The 18921-nt window shown below is 32.5% G+C and overlaps 1 protein-coding gene and 1 long non-coding RNA gene across 2 annotated transcripts; both read right to left on the reverse strand.

Annotated features, from left to right (window-relative positions):
- Nucleotides 1-5156: 5156 nt before the first annotated feature.
- Nucleotides 5157-11925, reverse strand: LOC134259243 (uncharacterized). The gene is made up of 8 exons (XM_062741844.1): nt 11730-11925; nt 11521-11571; nt 10758-11015; nt 10543-10629; nt 10262-10375; nt 6490-6687; nt 6129-6227; nt 5157-5446 (listed from the first exon to the last, which is right to left on the reverse strand). The coding sequence occupies exons 1-8, from the start codon at nt 11898-11900 to the stop codon at nt 5351-5353; spliced, it is 1074 nt and encodes a 357-aa protein (XP_062597828.1). The 5' UTR covers nt 11901-11925; the 3' UTR covers nt 5157-5350.
- A 138-nt stretch (nt 11926-12063) lies between these two features.
- LOC134259245 (uncharacterized) lies at nt 12064-13155 on the reverse strand. The gene is made up of 2 exons (XR_009990307.1): nt 13020-13155; nt 12064-12169 (listed from the first exon to the last, which is right to left on the reverse strand). It is a non-coding gene; the product is annotated as an uncharacterized LOC134259245 (long non-coding RNA).
- Between the last annotated feature and the right edge of the window lie 5766 nt (nt 13156-18921).

Consider the following 18921-nt stretch of genomic DNA (forward strand, 5'->3'; position numbering starts at 1 on the left):
TTCAAATGAAGGGGTACGCCTTTTGCAAGGGGATATAATTATGATTAGTGAAAAATTGTGGACCTACCCTACTCAGGGGTCCTGATTTGAACAAACTTAATTCAACACTACCAAAAGATGCTTCTACATGAGTTTTAATTTTCCTGGCCCAGTGGTTCTTGAAGAGAAGATTTTTGAAGATTCTTCCTATGTATTCCTATGTTAAACTTTGATACCCCATTGTGGCCCCACCCTACTCCAGGGGTCATGATATGAACAAACTTGAATCTTCATCACCAGAGGATGCTTCTAAATGAGTTTCATCTTTCCTGACATAGTGGTTCTTGAGAAGGATTTAATCATGACCCCTGGAGTAGGGTGGGGCCACAGTGCTTCAGTACTGATCGTGATCACCATTTACTTTTTGTACAAATAAGTTTTTTGCCTCAAATATGTCTTATGTATTCCCTTGTAAAAATTCTGATCCCCCAATATGATCATAGAATTTTGTAGGGTTTTTTTTTATAAATGAGCAGCAAAAGAAAGCATATCTTGAAAAGGTATACTAATATCTAGAAGTTAAAGGACATATCAGCCCAGCCCCAAAGGTTGCGACTCCAAATGATTTTCTAGCTTCATCTTTACTCTGATGATATTGATTAGAATTACTTAGATATAGACTACTTGAAGAGGCTTTCATATTGATATCACTACAAATGGCATTATTGTTACTCAGAAAGTATTTTCCCGTTTTAATCCTGTCTCTTATGGCTCACACTGACCCCGACATGGTTTCTACATTATAATTTATTTGAATAATTATGGCTTTGGTTTAATTCAGAATTTTTTTCTAAAAATATTCCTATGTAAAACTTTCATCGCATACTGTTGCCTCAGAGTAGTCCCACATATCATGTGTTTAAGAATCCCCGATAATTACAATTATATCACAACAAACGCAAAATACAACCATCGACTAAATTACAGAAAGCAAACAACAACAATATTTTTTTATTACAATATAAATTTAGCATAACATGTAAATGCAAAAGAATATATCTATATTTAATTTAGATTAGAAAGAGGGGTTTAATTCAACTAAATTAAACATCATCCTAAGACTTGTTTTCAATTTACAAACTTTAGGTTGATCAAAGATGATGATTTTTTTTTATATTCTAAGAAATTTCAAAACCACTGGGGTTTAATATGCAAAAATTGCAGTGTAATAATTTTTCAATTTTGCTAAAATCACGGTTTCTAGACTAAGATGAGATAATAACAGGATTTTTTTTTTTTACAATAAATATTTCGGAAATTTTAAAACATTCTCTATAGAGGTGAAAAAAACATTTTCTTTTTTTTTTTTTGAAATATGAACTCTGGAGTTACGGTTGATCTTTTATCACGGGTTATATTTTACACAATATATAAATACATGTTTTCAGAAATTATGATAATCTCAAAAACTTCAACGGTTCAAGTACAAATGATATAGAAAAAACAAAAGAGTTGCGTTTCATTTTCGATGAAAAAGAAGCGGGACACGTATCAAGTCAATTCAAATATTATATGAAGTTTCTGCTAAAAAAAACCTTTGCTGCAAAAAAAAAAAAATCAAAAAATACCTGTGTACTGTTTTCTGTACATATAATATAGAATTATCATCAATAAATCGTCGCAATTTCATTATTTAAAAATTTTTGGGAAAAAAAAGAATTATTCACCCTTCCTGTACAAGCTAGTGATATAATTTGTGGGCTTTTTTTCAAAAAGATTAAATTTACATTAATGATGGTGTAGGTTTATACATAAAAAAAATATGACAATCAATCAAAGGCTCTTCTGGATCCAGGTGCACAGTAATAAATTTTGCATGAGATTCAGATTCTCTGAATTTAAATCAATTCCCTTATCAAATTTTCGTGTGAACCTGCATTTTTTTCCGATGTCGGAAAATGTGAATATAAAGCGTTTGACTTGTTTACCAGTCTCTGAGGAGTTATGTATTGATGTGGGTGTATGGTGGAAAATATATACATGTAAATATGCTTAGAATTTAATGCTGTTATACAGGTCTTTCTTATTTTTTTCAAAATAAAATTCTTTGTTAAAAAGTAGATATTACATTTTAAATATATAAAACATTGCATAGTTTTGATTCTCTTAAGTCATGTAAGTTTTGAAGCTATATTTCCCTCCTTAGAATCGCATCCTTACAAAAGGTAGTGTAATTTGTTGATTTAAAGCTATTATTCCTTCCTTAGGATCTCATCCTCTCAAAAGGTAATGATAAGTGGATTTGAAGCTATAATTCCTTCCTTAGGATTGCATCCTTACAAAAGGTAGTGTAATTTGTTGATTTAAAGCTATTATTCCTTCCTTAGGATCTCATCCTCACAAAAGGTAATGATAAGTTGATTTGAAGCTATAATTCCTTCCTTACTTGCTTCCTTACAAAAGGTAGTGTAATTTGTTGATTTAAAGCTATTATTCCTTCCTTAGGATTTCATCCTCTCAAAAGGTAATGATAAGTGGATTTGAAGCTATAATTCCTTCCTTAGGATTGCATCCTTACAAAAGGTAGTGTAATTTGTTGATTTAAAGCTATTATTCCTTCCCTAGGATCTCATCCTCTCAAAAGGTAATGATAAGTGGATTTGAAGCTATAATTCCTTCCTTAGGATTGCATCCTTACAAAAGGTAGTGTAATTTGTGGATTTAAAGCTATTATTCCTTCCCTAGGATCTCATCCTCTCAAAAGGTAATGATAAGTGGATTTGAAGCTATAATTCCTTCCTTAGGATTGCATCCTTACAAAAGATAGTGTAATTTGTTGATTTAAAGCTATTATTCCTTCCCTAGGATCTCATCCTCTCAAAAGGTAATGATAAGTGGATTTGAAGCTATAATTCCTTCCTTAGGATTGCATCCTTACAAAAGGTAGTGTAATTTGTTGATTTAAAGCTATTATTCCTTCCCTAGGATCTCATCCTCTCAAAAGGTAATGATAAGTGGATTTGAAGCTATAATTCCTTCCTTAGGATTGCATCCTTACAAAAGGTAGTGTAATTTGTGGATTTAAAGCTATTATTCCTTCCCTAGGATCTCATCCTCTCAAAAGGTAATGATAAGTGGATTTGAAGCTATAATTCCTTCCTTAGGATTGCATCCTTACAAAAGATAGTGTAATTTGTTGATTTAAAGCTATTATTCCTTCCCTAGGATCTCATCCTCTCAAAAGGTAATGATAAGTGGATTTGAAGCTATAATTCCTTCCTTAGGATTGCATCCTTACAAAAGGTAGTGTAATTTGTTGATTTAAAGCTATTATTCCTTCCCTAGGATCTCATCCTCTCAAAAGGTAATGATAAGTGGATTTGAAGCTATAATTCCTTCCTTAGGATTGCATCCTTACAAAAGGTAGTGTGAATTGTTGATTTAAGGGGATGAAGGATGTATGGTCACGTGACTCAGTTGATTTACGTCATAATCTCTGATAAAATATGTACAAAACGAGATTGAAACCACAGTACTTGTATAATTTTTTTGACTGTTTGTTTGCGTTCACCATCTAGTATAAAAATATCTGAAAACATTCAAAATTTCTTGCAAATATTATCAAATTACGGAATAGATTAATCCACTCTGCCGTTTCCCTACTCTGCGCGTCCAGTGCGTCTTTGACGTCATAGTGGATCTCTTAGTTCAGTAAGATCATACACGGTAAAAACGGGTAATATAAAATCATAAAAACGGGCCATAATATGTACATGGTAGGGTTTTTTGTAAATTTCAGAACGCAAAAAATATTTTTACATGGTTGTTGACGGAAAAGTTCTGTGGGTTTGTCTTATTTCGCTTATTTCAGGAATGTGTGACGTCATAGTTGGGTTTTCCCGTACTCGAGAAATGTAAACATGACACGTTTTTCTCATGATCATGACTCGTTTGACTTTGCCCCGTGCAATATTGAGCTCAGTTTCACCAATCGATATTTTTACAGTTAATCAATACAATGACGACCTTGAACTTCGACGTAAATTTTCAAATATTGAATGATAGGATTTTTTGCAAATTAATTTTTTTATGGTTTAAGTTGTCCTAAAAAAGTCGTAAATTTCCGTCTCCAGATGTGGTGTTACAAAAGAATCTTGCTTTTTTGAATTTTTAACCCTATTCATGCTCTAAAATATTTTAAAAGACACATTTCCGCTGGTACATTTTTTATCTATAGTGAAAAATTTCAATTATCGTACGAGTAATGGACCCAGAAACACGGAGAATAAAAACTCCGCTCAGACACTGTGGGGTATGGCATTTGTCACTCAATATCTCAGAAATAAGTCTAGAAACCTATTGATATGTCTGCTTTATAGTATGTAGGACATACTAAATAAGATATATACAAAATATGAAAAAAATTAAATGACAGGTATTTTTTCAGCTAAAGGTCCTTCATCCCCTTAAAGCTATTATTCCTTCCTTAGGATCTCATCCTCTCAAAAGGTAATGATAAGTGGATTTGAAGCTATAATTCCTTCCTTAGGATTGCATCCTTACAAAAGGTAGTGTGAATTGTTGATTAAAAGCTATTATTCCTTCCTTAGGACCTCATCCTCTCAAAAGGTAATGATAAGTGGATTTGAAGCTATAATTCCTTCCTTAGGATTGCATCCTTACAAAAGGTAGTGTGAATTGTTGATTTACAGCTATTATTCCTTCCTTAGGATTTCATCCTCTCAAAAGGTAATGATAAGTGGATTTGAAGCTATAATTCCTTCCTTAGGATTGCATCCTTACAAAAGGTAGTGTGAATTGTTGATTTAAAGCTATTATTCCTTCCTTAGGATCTCATCCTCTCAAAAGGTAATGATAAGTGGATTTGAAGCTATAATTCCTTCCTTAGGATTGCATCCTTACAAAAGGTAGTGGAATTTGAAGCTATAATTCCTTCCTTAGGATTGCATCCTTACAAAAGGTAGTGTGAATTGTTGATTTAAAGCTATAATTCCTTCCTTAGGATTGCATCCTCTCAAAAGGTAATGATAAGTGGATTTGAAGCTATAATTCCTTCCTTAGGATTGCATCCTTACAAAAGGTAGTGTGAATTGTTGATTTAAAGCTATTATTCCTTCCTTAGGATCTCATCCTAGGTAATGATAAGTGGATTTGAAGCTATAATTCCTTCCTTAGGATTGCATCCTTACAAAAGGTAGTGTGGTTTGATTATTTAAAGCTAAAATTGTCTGTTAGGATCGCATCCTTTCAAAAAGTAGTCTGGTTTGATGATTGAAAGCTATATTTCTAAGGTAGAATCTCATCTAACAATTTGTCATGTGGTTTGTTGAATCTCCTTTGGAAATGCATCTTAACATTGATCACTGTGGTTTGTTTTATAGTTTTCAGTTTTCTTACAAATGCAAAGCCCCAAAGCTATTCCAACAGCCAGGATGACCTCACCAGCCTGAAAAGTTAGAGGAAATTAGATCAGAGGGAATAGGACGTACGATGATATTAGACTTAAGACTTTTGAGAAAAATAGATCAAAGGGAATGTGAAGTTAGAGGAAATTAGACATAAAATGAAATAATACGTTTGAATATATGGTAGACAAAATAAGCCATACGTTATATACTCCTAAATATATCCCGCCTCTGATGTTTTGGAGGTCCGTGTTTGTTCTTCTCCTATTAGTATTGTTTAATGGACATATTTTTTTTATTTTTCTAAGGAACTTTTGAGCTTGATTACTGTTCGTTTTCTCCATATATATCATGTTAAAGGGAATAAGACGTAAAGGGTGATAAGAGGGAAGAGGGCATGATGGTAAACGTAAAAAAAGATAAAGGAAATACTAGTAAGACGTTATGGTGAACGAAACGTTATCTAGAATGAGTAAAATGTTAGAGGGAATATAGGTGGAAGACGTTCAAAGAATAGGATGTTAGAGGGAAAAGATGTTGAAGGAATGAAATATCAGGTGGGTATTCCATAATGTACATTACATATTATGATCATCTAATATATAAACATATCTATATATATAGTCTATACAATTGATTTAAAAATATTTTCAGTTTATATATACATACATTCCGTTTGATGACACTGTAAGAGCTCAAAATGTGATCAAAACATATAATTACTTTCAGAATCCCGAAGGTTAAGGAAATGGTAGCTATAACATCAATCTGGTTATCTGTTATGGCAAAGTCATCCAACATCTTAACACGAGAAAAACAGCTCTGAAATGTTAAACAATACATAAACATTGCTTGTTTTAACACTTTTAAATTAGAGAGACAAATCAGACGATATTTACTTTCATTAATTTTTTGGGTTTTTTTTAATATTTTAAATTTATATTTCATAATATGATTACAATAACACTGTGATTCTTTGCCACATTGTTTGGAGCAGCACTTTAGGAAGAAAGTGTGAATTTTAATCTAATTACTAGCATTTAGAAATGATTTTCAGCACATTTTTTTTGTTTATAGTATTTACATCTTTATAGGTATTGTCAGTGACAGTAGCATGACAACTGGGTGGTGCCTCTTCATAATCATCAACTGTATATGCTTTACAACAAGATTTTGGAATTTGATAATTCGTCTGTTGACAGGAACCAGATGTTGTACACCAAGGGGTCGTGTCAAAATCATTGGTGGTGCTAGTGACTTGGTTAACAGCACAACAATCGTACTGAAATATGGAAAACATTCAATTGATTGATACACAATAATACAGTTATTGATAATATTAGTAGATTATAATGCATTTTTATCTTTATGATATGAAGTAATTTTTTTTTCATGTACATACTCGATTCATACATAGAATTATAATTAAAGAGGCTCTAAACACCAACAAAAAGTGTTTTTGGACTAAGAGAAAAAATGTATATCATACAAAGGTGTGCACATTGAAACTTTTTTGTTCATTTTCAACATAGGGTACATGTCTTATTCCCGAAGGAAAAATGTTCGAAGACAATGGATAAATTGAAAACAGAAATCACTGTTGTTTACTTACATTGGGAAAATTATCGGAAATAATGAATACAATTACTTATTCTTGGTCTAGTATATTGTTAAGAATATTTTAATTCAAGAGAAATGCGTAATTCACTGTAAATAACCATTTATGCTATTTAACTTCTGAGGGCAGGTCACTCTAATGCCATAAAATTATCCTACAAAATAGTGCTTTTAACCCCTTCCATGGCAAAAATTTTAAGCATTTTTACCTCTTTTTACCGCATTTTAAGCATTATACCTCAACTGTAATTAATCTATATAAAATTAATACTATAAAACTGTCTATTTCCCCGAGAAGAAACTATTGCCCTCAACTGAAGACTAGTCCCTGGAAAATCAGAGCTACTCCCGGGACTACTCCCTCATGAATATTTATTAGTAATTTTAACCAATCAAAGTGTTCAATAGGCGGAGCGATCAAGGAATCTAGAGTATGTGACGTCATATTATTAGCAATGTAACTATGACGTCAAAACATTTCGACATTCGATGTTAAAATCATACTTGAATTCTAGCAAAATGAAGACAACGATAATTCTTCGAAATGTCAGTGAAAATACTTTTTAAAAATAATTTAATTGTTTTGAACACGATGCATTACTTATCATACAATGTGTTAAACCGCATGCATTTGCAATTATGCCTCTACAGTGTTTTTTTTTAAATGTCGGAATATCTGGTAAAAAAAAAAACTAAATTGCCTATGATAGTTTCGGTATAATAAAACAGTTATGATATGGGAACTCGGGAAATATTTCCCTCGTACCCATTCCATAACTGTATACTAGACAAATTGATATTAAGATTTCAATGCATTTTTTGAGTATATTTTGTAATTTTTGTATATATCAGTGTATACATATTCTGAAAGCAGGTATTGTGTACTTTCTGAAAATGATTATGAAAATATAATTTCAGTTGCCAATAATAATGCCTGAATTTCCATCTATTCAAGAATGAGTTTCATTGTGGTTTTATTTATTTATTTATTTATTTTTTTTGCTTAGTCAAAAATATTCAAAATATTTCATTGTTTGGTTGAAAATTATGAGTATGTTGTACAATTTTTAAAAATCTAATTTAAAGCATTTTAGATAAATGGGGTGGGGTTTGGAAGTAATAACCAGAATTTAGCATTTTTATATATTACATGTTACCACAGCATTGATATCAATAATAGCAAAATCGCTCGAATAGTGTTCAAAATTTTACTCAAGCTAGCAAAATACTGGTATAACCAATAAAAAAATTTTCTGTATAATTTTTTATTGTTATTATTTTCCGTTTCTAACGGTGCAAGAATTATTCTGATATTTGCAGCATTAACGAAGTTATGAATGTTTGTTCATACTATACTTGTTTTTCAAGTCATATGCGTAGAAATGCGTATATGCCATGGAAGGGTTTAAGAGCGCAGTGATTAGAGCTTTCTAAAGGATATCCGATCCTCAGCTAGGAAGGATAACTCCAAAAATTCATATTTAATTTGAAATGCATCAAAATGAAGATTGAAAATGAAATTTTTTCATGCAACAATTTTCATTTTATTCATCTTTATAAAATTCAAGGCTTTTCTAAGTCTTTAATACAGTTCTAGAGAAATAAAATTTTCTTGAGTCCAGCCTTAGATACAAATGCTTATTAGCATGATATGAAATAAGAAGTGATTTGTGGTGTCTTACAATGATAGCAAAACCCTATAACACTATGTATCATAGAGGACATGACGGAAATAGAAGACAAAACATACCAAATAAGCATAAAAACCATGACAATTTCTCTGAATGTCTGGATACCTATCGTTTTTTAACCTAAAATATATTTGTTGATCAATTTGCAATTAGAAAATGCATTGCTCATATTCCAATACGCTTTTTCTGCAAAAATATTGGAGATTTGATAATATGATTAACTTTTATATTTAACTTTAAAGAAATATTGTGGATAAATTTACATAACTTTGTGAATTCTTTGATACTTTTATGAGTATTTTGGATTACTTAACTTTTAATTTTATAAACCTGAGGATCGGACTACCTTAATGCAATAAGTAAGTAAGTCGAGAGCAATTTAAAACAGAAAACACTGATACTCCGTCCTTAAAAAAAGATATTGTCACAAAGAATATAAAAGTGAAACATAAAATAAAGTTTAAGGTATCATCGTCCAAAAGTTCTGGTCAATGTTAAAGTTTAAAATATAAATCTAAATCCAAGTTTAAGGTCTAAGGAAGAAAATGTTGTGGTACTAAAAAATCCAGATAATTGATATGCCACTGTGAGGTACTATCGCATATCTCCAAGCCTCTAAAACTTTTGGCTTGGGTTAAAGTTTGGTAAACGTTTGCAACAATATGTCAAACCCCATAACCAGAGAAGTTTTTCAGAAAGAGAATACATATTAAATATGAAGGACAAAGTTAAAGTATAGAAAAGTTAAAGTCATTTACGGGGACAGAACACTAACTTTGCTTTGTCCTCACTACATATAATTTATTAGCAATTACTTTTTTCCAGAGAAAAAATATAATCATTACCGGCAATTGAGTAGAAATATTCCAGCATAAGCATGCATTATTCACACTTTTATCCAACGGGCACAAACGCTTATTTACTATGCCCCCGTAATCGAATATTCCAGAGTATATAGTTTTTACCATGGCATGTCGGTCTGTCTGTTTATCGGTCCGTCTGTCTGGGTTTTTGTTTGTCTATTTGACATTGCCTATAACTTCTAAGTGATTTGGACTAGTATGGCTTTCATATTTCATTGGTAAATCTCTACAGACAGAACCTTTTTGGAGGCATTACCAAATTTGACCACTTGACCTTGGAGTATGACCCACTTTTACAAAAATTCCCAAACTTTAACCTTGACCACTTTTGAACAGTCGATGTAGGGGCTTTTATATATATATATTTCACACGTGCATTTATTGTGACAAAACTTTTCAGTGGATACATGTTTAAATATTTTTGTGCTTTTGACCTTCAACTTTTAAAAAACTTTAACCTTGGCCATAAATTTTGAACAGTTAGTACCAGAGCTGTCATATTTCACAGGTGTATTCCTTATGACATTCCTTTGGATACCAACACTTTTGACTTTTTAACCTACAACTTTGGAGTTGACATGCACTTGAGAAACTTCAATCCCCGCCATCAGCTGCCATGCGGGGTTTCGAAATGGTGATAAAATCATAAATGTTTTCAAAAAGCTACATTTTGAATGCAATTAACCTTGATAAAGAAGTTGTTCCAACGGTCGGAAGTACTATCGTTGATGCTTATAACATCCGAAGTAAAATTGTCTGTGAGTGATTGAATCATTACACGCTTCAGTTCTCCATAATCCTGTGGAAGAATATTAATAGTAAAGGTTTTGGCACACTAAGCTTATCTTAAATAAAATATCCTTTTAGGTATAATACGTTAAAACACAGTGATGATATGGTTTGGTATCTGTATCAAAATATAAACTTGAGTAAACTTCATGATGTTTGAATAAATTGATAACGTACCGTATCCGTTTTAGTCGTTTTGGAATCGACGATATTGTTGTACCGGAGAAAAAGCAAAACTGATAACACAAGGGGTTGTATGGCCAGCTAGGAAATATGAGACTGTATAATCAATATTGTAAAATAGACGATAAAGAAGATGTTATTCCACACTTTAAAATCAGTAAGTAATCATATGCAGGTTCGGTAACGTAAATATAATTAGTAAAACTTACCACGAAATAACAAGCTATATATCCTGTTCTTTGTCTTTCACCAGGAACCATCAATAAAATCAGGCTCAGAAACAGAAATACGAAATCCAGGACAAGTGCTGATATCCCAATTTTCCAGATCTGTTTGATGTTCTTAGAATTTTCATATTTACAAGATACAGTAAAATTTAGGCGTAGGTATTCCACGGCTTCCTTGAGATCACAGGATTTGATACATTTCGTAACATCACACGAAGATACCAAGACCACTGCAACAACCTTTGCAAAAATTGATTTTATTCTACTATTCAAGTGACAAATGATTTTAATAATCAGTTTAAAAAGGTGACCATTCGATAGATATTTTGATGTTCAAAACACAAATAATGCACCAAAGATTACAAGCATTTCTATTTTCAATATGGAACATTTACATATTCGTTTATTTGTTTGCATATTGTTTAACGTTCCACTAGAGAATTTTTCACTCATATGGAGACACCACCACCACCTACCGGTGTAGAGCTGCATATTTTGTTCTATCCTCGGCACTTTCGGTCATTTGTAGTTATGAGGGATCTTTTTCGTGCCTACATGTACTGCGACACGGGACCTCGATTTAAATGGTCTCATCCGAAGGACCAGTCGACATGTCCTACAGTGGAGTTTGAACCTAAGACATAAGAGTCAACTCCTTACTCCGCGATTTAAGTGGAAGACGCTCTTACCACTGCGCCACGCGGGTGACCATTATTATTCGAAAAATTGAATAAAGGAAATTTACCATTATTGCTCCTGTGAGTATCATCAACGTACAATTCGCTATTTCGTGAGCCTAGATAAAAATACATAACTGTTATTCAGTTCTTAGATTATCTTAATAGAAATGTTTTAAATTATCAAGAAGTAGCGGAAATTTTGAAATTTACAAAAAATCACTTTGTCTTTATCTTTTTTTAAATTATCTTTTTTAGACATTATATTTTGATCCACCTTTTCATTATTCCGTTTTTGACTTTCTTCCACCATCTTTTGTTTTGGTTTTTTATTTTCTTTCACCTTTTCTTGATTCAATTTTTGATTTCCTTCCGTCTTTTCTGGCTTTGGTTTTTGAGTTTCACCCATATTCTCTTGCTTCAGTTTTTGATTTTCTCTGTCTGCCATTGTTTTCTGAGAGCATGTTTCAACAAATATATAAAACATTAATCGTTTTCGAAAGTAAAAGTGGTTGTTTTATGGTATTTTATAAAGTATTTTTGAAACGGTTAGAAAGAAAAAGATTGTTTATAACGAACAGGGATCAATATCAAAAAATCTATAAACATCCAAATCTTGAACAAGGCTGAAAATACGGAACTCAGAAATTTCAGAGATGGGATCATGCGAATTATCTTACGGAAATCATATAGCCTCCATGCCAGGGAACAATGTTTCTGAAAAAGTCAAATGTGAAATTGAGCTACTTAAATTCAAATTTTGTAAAAATCAAGTTTTGAGCATAGAAACAATGTTCATTATTAAAAAAATGGACAGTTTTCTGAAAGGAAAGGACACTTACAGGTAACTTAAAGGATTGACTGGTGAGCTAGCTCATCATTCATACAAACAGAATTTTTACCTTACAATAGTGGTTTAATTTTTAATTAATAGCAGGGGTTAATCTTTTATTCATTGATTTGTTTGGTTAGGATTCTGAAGTCATTAAGGTCATATAAAGAAAACTTTTCGTCAAATAGAATGTGCTTTGCTCTGCTCATTCTGTATGATGAAGATTTTTTTCTCTTAACATGAACTTAAAATACGGTAGACATAAATTTAATTTTGGGTAAAGTAAGTTTCGATTCGTGCTTCAAACCTTATCAATTTGAATCTAATGCTTTTGATATATTTTATAACTCCAATCCACTCCAATCCAATCCACTCAGTATTTTACCCTATGCAGTTACATCCTTAAACAATACTGATTAAGTTTTTTTAATAACAATAATATTAGTAAAACCGCTTAAAACGAGTTCTTTTTATAAAAGGACAAATTAATCTTTTTATAAAAGGACAAATTAATTTTTTCTTGAAATTAATAAAAAGCAGATATTTCAGGCAAACAGACAAAAAAAATATTGTCAATTTAATCTGTTAGGTGTGGTTCTTAATCGTACAAATGTTAACTCTTTATAAAAATCAATGTATTTGCAGAGTTATAAAAATAGTTAAGTTTTGAATATTTTTAGTGTAATAAATGAGACCTAGACTTCTTTTCCTTAAGAAATTCTGAGTGTTTCTTACCTGTATTTTGAAAAATTTAGACGATCTACGTATATTCCCTTAATGAATTATTAATATTGATTCATAAGCGCACATGTTCCATTCTTTACAGATTGAAAAAATCGATGACTTTTTTCGGATTAATTACAATGGCATTACTGGCATCACATGCATTTGTGATAACGATAAAGCATGTTTATGTAATGGATGTTGCTGGGGAAAAAGATAAAGAGCTAGCATATATTTGAATATATATATTCAAAATCAAAATTCAGATAAAAGAATACAGAACCCTCTATTCAAAGAATAATCCGCATCAACAATTAAGTGTGTCACATTACAAACTAAAAGAATTCTATATCGTCTCTTTGTTGAGGCTGTCTTTGTTTGGACAAATGTTTTGTTGTTGTGAATAAAATATCACCGCTTTAGATCGAAATAGACCCACTGCAATACATGAAAACTACTTATCCTTTTTATTTGTGTTCTGATTTTTAGCCGGGCTTTGCTGAAAGCAAAGTCCTGGCTATTGGCATCTTGATCTACTGTCTTACTATAAATACCACAGTAAACAAAAAACCAAACAGCGTCAAAGCAGTGTTTCCACATGCAGTTGGCGATAAAAGTACTGTTTGTTTGAAATGTTAAAAGAGAATGTAAGAAAGATCATACCAATATGTTTTGCCTGGTTCTAGATAGCCATTACAATATGCTTGACTATCAGAAGTGAAACTAAAAGAGTGTCTAGAAAATACACATGTGCATTATTTAAACTTTTCCAAGACTGAATTTTTGAATTATTAGAAAAAAATGCTTATTGAATAGAAAAAATGCGAGAATTTCTTGGAAATATTACCGGTATTTATTAAATTTTAAAATCATAACATATCTTGGGGTCTGGACTGTTAATTTTAATTACTGGTATATGGGATATTGTTTTAAATCATAATCATACAAACGCTACCTGTTTAATAATAATAATAATAATAATAATAATAATATATGAATTTATAAAGCGCTAAATATTAATAATTTAACTCTAAAGCGCTGTACAATAAAACGCAGTAAACATAATTTAAAAGCTATGAAAACTTATATAAAATATCAACCCATACTCATATATGTGTTCGAAATTATAACATTAAAATACTAAAAATTACACACAAAATACAATTACGCCATCAATAAAACTCAATAAAAGAACATCATTTGTGATTTATGATTTGCTGCTAAAAATTGAGCACCTGAAATTTAAAAAGCTATTCTATAAAAATGCGTCTTTAATTGTCTTTTGAAAATATCCAGGGACTTGGCCTGCTTTATATCATTAGGAAGGTCGTTCCACAAAAATGCTGCTGCCCAACCAAGTCGACGTTCGCCATATGTCTTCGTCCTGATCTTAGGAACAACTAACCGTGATGCTGACTCAGATCGCAGTGACCTGGTAGGCTTGTATTCCATTATAAGATCTTTGATATAAGATGGAGCTAACCCGTGTAAGGATTGGTAGACATATGTCAAGATTTTATATTGTGGACGAAAAGAAACAGGTAGCCAATGAAGATCAGCTAGAATAGGTGTAATATGCTCCCGTTTCGATGATCTTGTAACTAAACGAGCTGCCGTGTTCTGGACTTTTTGAATCCGGTCTAGCAAGGCCTTTGACACTCCATATAGAAGCCAGTTCCCATAGTCCAGCCTGGCAGTGATAACGGCATTCACCATGGTCTTGCAGGCTTCTTTTGTAAGAAAGCGCCGTATTCGTCCAATATTGCTTATTTGAAAATAGCATGACTTGACGACCGAGGATACCTGTTTTTCCATAGTAAGGTGTTGATCGAAAAATGCACCTAGATTTTTTACACATGGCACGCTTTCAATGATATTATCACCAACTTTTAGTTGTAATGTTGGCAGATACTTCTGGTGTTGCTTTGTGGTGAAGATTATTAGCTCGGTCTTTTCTTGGTTTAGTTTGAGTAGGTTTGATGTCATCCATGAACCAATTTCACTAAGACACGCTTCAAGTCGAGAGAAATAATTGTTCCAATTTTCCAGTGGTCTTATGATCATGTAGATTTGTGTATCATCTGCATAGCAGTGATATATCATTCCATGTCGGTGGCATATGATTCCAATGGGTTTGAAGAAGAGGCAATACAATTTCGGTCCCAGTACAGATCCTTGGGGGACACCAAAAGGCAGCTGTCTAGACTCTGATCGGACGGATTCAATTGTGATACATTGTTTTCTGTTCTTGAGGTAAGACTTGATCCACTCAAGAGCTCCATCACGGAAACCATAAGACACAGTTAGGCGTTGGAACAATATATTATGGTCAATAACATCAAAAGCAGCGGATAAATCCAGAAGGACAAGGACTGCTGAAGATTGTTGGTCTAGGGCTGTAACAATATCGTTGTGGACCTTGATGAGGGCCGTTTCCGTGGAGTGCCTCGGACGATATGCCGACTGAAGTGGATCGCGAAGAGAATTCGCATCCAAATGGGCATCAATCCTACGAGCCACAACTTTCTCCAATATTTTTGAGATAAAACTCAAGTTTGATACGGGCCGATAGTTTTTCAACACTTCCTTATCTAGTCCAGGTTTCTTAAGAAGTGGACGAACTATGGCCTCCTTCCATGCAGACGGAAAAATTCCCTGATCGAGAGATGCATTAACCATTTCTGTGACAAGCGGTATTACCGGATCCAGGCACTTTTTCAGTAGCTTTGTTGGAATTGGATCCAGTTCGCATGATTTACTGGGTGCCTTTATTATTAGTGATCGTACTTCATCTTCAGTGGTACGTTCAAAAGCAGCTAATAGAGGCCCATGATAGTATACGTCTGTGCCTAAATAGCTGTCTTCTTTTTCTGTTTTTTTGTTTAAGTGTCTCTCTGATGGATGTTACTTTGTCTATAAAACACGTTGAAAATTTATTTGCAAGATCTTCATCTGATGATGATGTTGGTAGGGGACTCTCCTGATTCTTACCCATCAATAAATTCGTCACTCTAAAGAAGTTTTTCAGATCATATCTGCATTCCTGAATTTTAGCAGAATAGAATTCTTCTTTTGCCTTGTGTAGTAATTGGCCTGTTTGCTTACATTCCGTTTTAAAAAGCTGGTGGTGTATTTTCAGTTTAGATCTACGCCAAAGTCTCTCCGTTCTCCGCTTCTGTTGTTTCGCTGTCCTGAGCTCGTCTGTGTACCACTCTGTGTTAGCTCTTATAAGAATTGACTTGCTAACAAGAGGCGCATGAGTGTTTAGAATATGCGAGAGGCATCTGTTGTACCCTTGTACTAAATGGTCAACAGACGTGTTCTCATTTCGTGCGGATTCATCTTGTAGTTGATTTTTGATATCTCTACTCATATCATGTATGTCGATATTCTTGAGCCTTCTAAATGTAATCTCTTTACGTTGATGTTGTGGCTTTCTTCAGTTGAACGTTGCATGTATAGCATAGTGGTCACAGCACAAGTTTCCTTTCACATCACTCAATGAAGGGTTTTTGACTTGAGGACGTGAATGTAGTATTTCACTAGATGATCGTGTGATAAGCAAGTCTAGGATATGTCCGTGAACATGGGTCGGCCAAAAGGAATAAAAATAATTATGTATACTGGTGTCTCATTATATCGCGGTACTCAATTCTTTTGCATAAAAAAGTATAATTTCAAATTTTTAATTTAACTTATATCAAATGATATTAATAATTCTAACTATAGCCTAACTTTTTAGTGTCAAATTATTTTCCAAGCTTGCATCCTTTAGTTTATGGTCTATTTTTAAAACAGGAAATCTTATTTACCTCCTAAGTTGGAGAGTCTCATTGTATCGCGGTATGGGAAAACATGGATGTTTCTAGCTGACATGGACGTCAATTTTTATTTTTGAATTTACAATGTAATTCTACATTAAAAATAATCAATTGTACAAATTAACAGTCTTTGAAAATGAACTTTATTATAATTTTCAATAGCTTATAACTTTAATGGTCTAAATATAATAAAAACGGGACTGGAAATCTGTAAAATTACGTTTTTTTTTAAATATTTCTTTTCAGACTGATGTTCCATACTTTTTAATCATTCAAAAAGTAAACATTCAGACAAAATACATATTGTCTATCAACAAAAAGAATATAGGCTATGTATCCAATTTTTTTGCAATATACCGCGATATAATGAGAATCGAGTATACTAATTTTGGATCAGACAATATACTCGAGCAATTAAAGCTCGACTTTCAGTTCTTTCAATATTTTGATTATTATTGATGTTGTAATGATGAATGAAAAAGCACACCAGACCTAAATCAAGCTTGAAATAACCAAATCCCGTCCTCTCTCATAAAAGCCCATTCTGACCTGAATATATATACTTCTAGACTTGTTTTCTCTGTGACAACTCTTAGATAGTTTGGTGATTTGATAATTCAACTGGAATGTTTATTTCGGAAAGGGAAAAGCCAGGAGCCATGAAAGCCTAATATGCATGTAATTTTTGTGCGACTGTTTTTGTGTTTTACTTGAGTGGGCGGGAATTATTGAAATTGACAAATTTAAATCTATCAGACATTTTTTAAAAATCTATATCTTTAAAAGGTCTTCTCTTTCCAACGGAAGACCTTGTTGTTTTCGTTTTTCCCTATTGTTATTTTATTTCTTACGGAATACGTGCACGCGAGTTCTCGGAAACGGCTCTGTCGATTTTCACAAAACTTTCAGATCTGATAGATATTGATCTGAACCTTATTGGAAAATTTTCATTTTAATGACGTCACTTCCTGTCGTGAGATGTGGATGATTTACTGATTTTCAGAGGGTCAGCTTGTCCTGGCAGTCACTCCAAAACAAATGAAGATATTGACTTGAGATTTTCAATGAGGGTAGAAGAAGGATTGCAAAAAATTGTTTTTTGCGTCTATATCTTTTCAGCGCAAAAGGCGTTGAAGCCCACTTGGGCTCAGAAGTAGGCTCGCAAATATCTCGCAAAGTTTGACATGTTTTCTTTAATATCTTTCTACCTGTCAATAATTTGCTAAAAGATGTATATCAAAAGCTGTGCAAAATTACATGTTCTTTCATTTGATATGAAGAAAAAGGGTCTGACCCTCAAATAAGAGGCCCATATGGGACCAAAAGACTTTCATTTATAACTCTTTATCTCTCAATTTTTTGTTATAAATTACTGAAGCAAATATGTTTATCATAACAATCTGCATCAATGCATTGTAAATTATGATCCTACATTGTATGTTACGTAATTAGGGGTTATAAGTTGCCAAAATGCTCAGTCTTGGATTCTTTATATCTCCAAAAGGGGAAAATATTTTGATAAGCAGTATTAAATCAAAGATGTTCAGAATCATATCCTAAACAAAATAAATCAATTCAATATTTGCAAAAACGTCCCATAAAGGATGAAAAGGGCTGGCCCCTAAATTTGTCTATTCTACATAGCTCGACAACGAAAAGAAATCTCTGACTTTCATTTATAACTATTCAATAATGTTATATAAATCAAAAGAATATAATCAAAAGAAAGAAGTCCTGATACCATTATGATCTACAAAGATTATAGTCAAAATCATATCTCATCTCATCGAAAAAATGGACGGAAGACCTACTCGTTGCTCGCAACGAGATCTCATCTAGTTTATTTTTCACAATTTTATGTCAGAATTAAATGTAAATATAAGGAATCACTGTCTAGTTTGTTGGGTACGCTAGGGACATCAAAAACAGTTGGAAACGTTGAGATTATTTATGCATAGCGGGTTTAATTACATCTGTTATGTAAATAATCCCACTTTTTTCAACTATTGTTTATGCCCTGAATACCGAACAAACTAAACGTTAATTGTGGCAGCATTGCTAACATTTTCTTGGACTTTGAAGCTTTATATTGT

Source organism: Saccostrea cucullata, unplaced genomic scaffold (genome assembly GCF_032062105.1).
Source record: "Saccostrea cucullata isolate Sc308-1 unplaced genomic scaffold, CSIRO_AGI_Scuc_v1 ctg1352, whole genome shotgun sequence".
Lineage (NCBI taxonomy): Eukaryota > Metazoa > Mollusca > Bivalvia > Ostreida > Ostreidae > Saccostrea > Saccostrea cuccullata.

Bases quoted from the DNA above. Each gene is read 5' to 3' on its own strand.
- LOC134259243 (XM_062741844.1), bottom strand. From the start codon at position 11,900: ATGGCAGACAGAGAAAATCAAAAACTGAAGCAAGAGAATATGGGTGAA. The intron at 10,376-10,542 runs GTACGTTATCAA...ATTCTTCCACAG, and splicing joins AAACGACTAAAACGGATACG to GATTATGGAGAACTGAAGCG. The intron at 6,228-6,489 runs GTAAATACTATA...TTAACATTTCAG, and splicing joins CTGACAATACCTATAAAGAT to AGCTGTTTTTCTCGTGTTAA.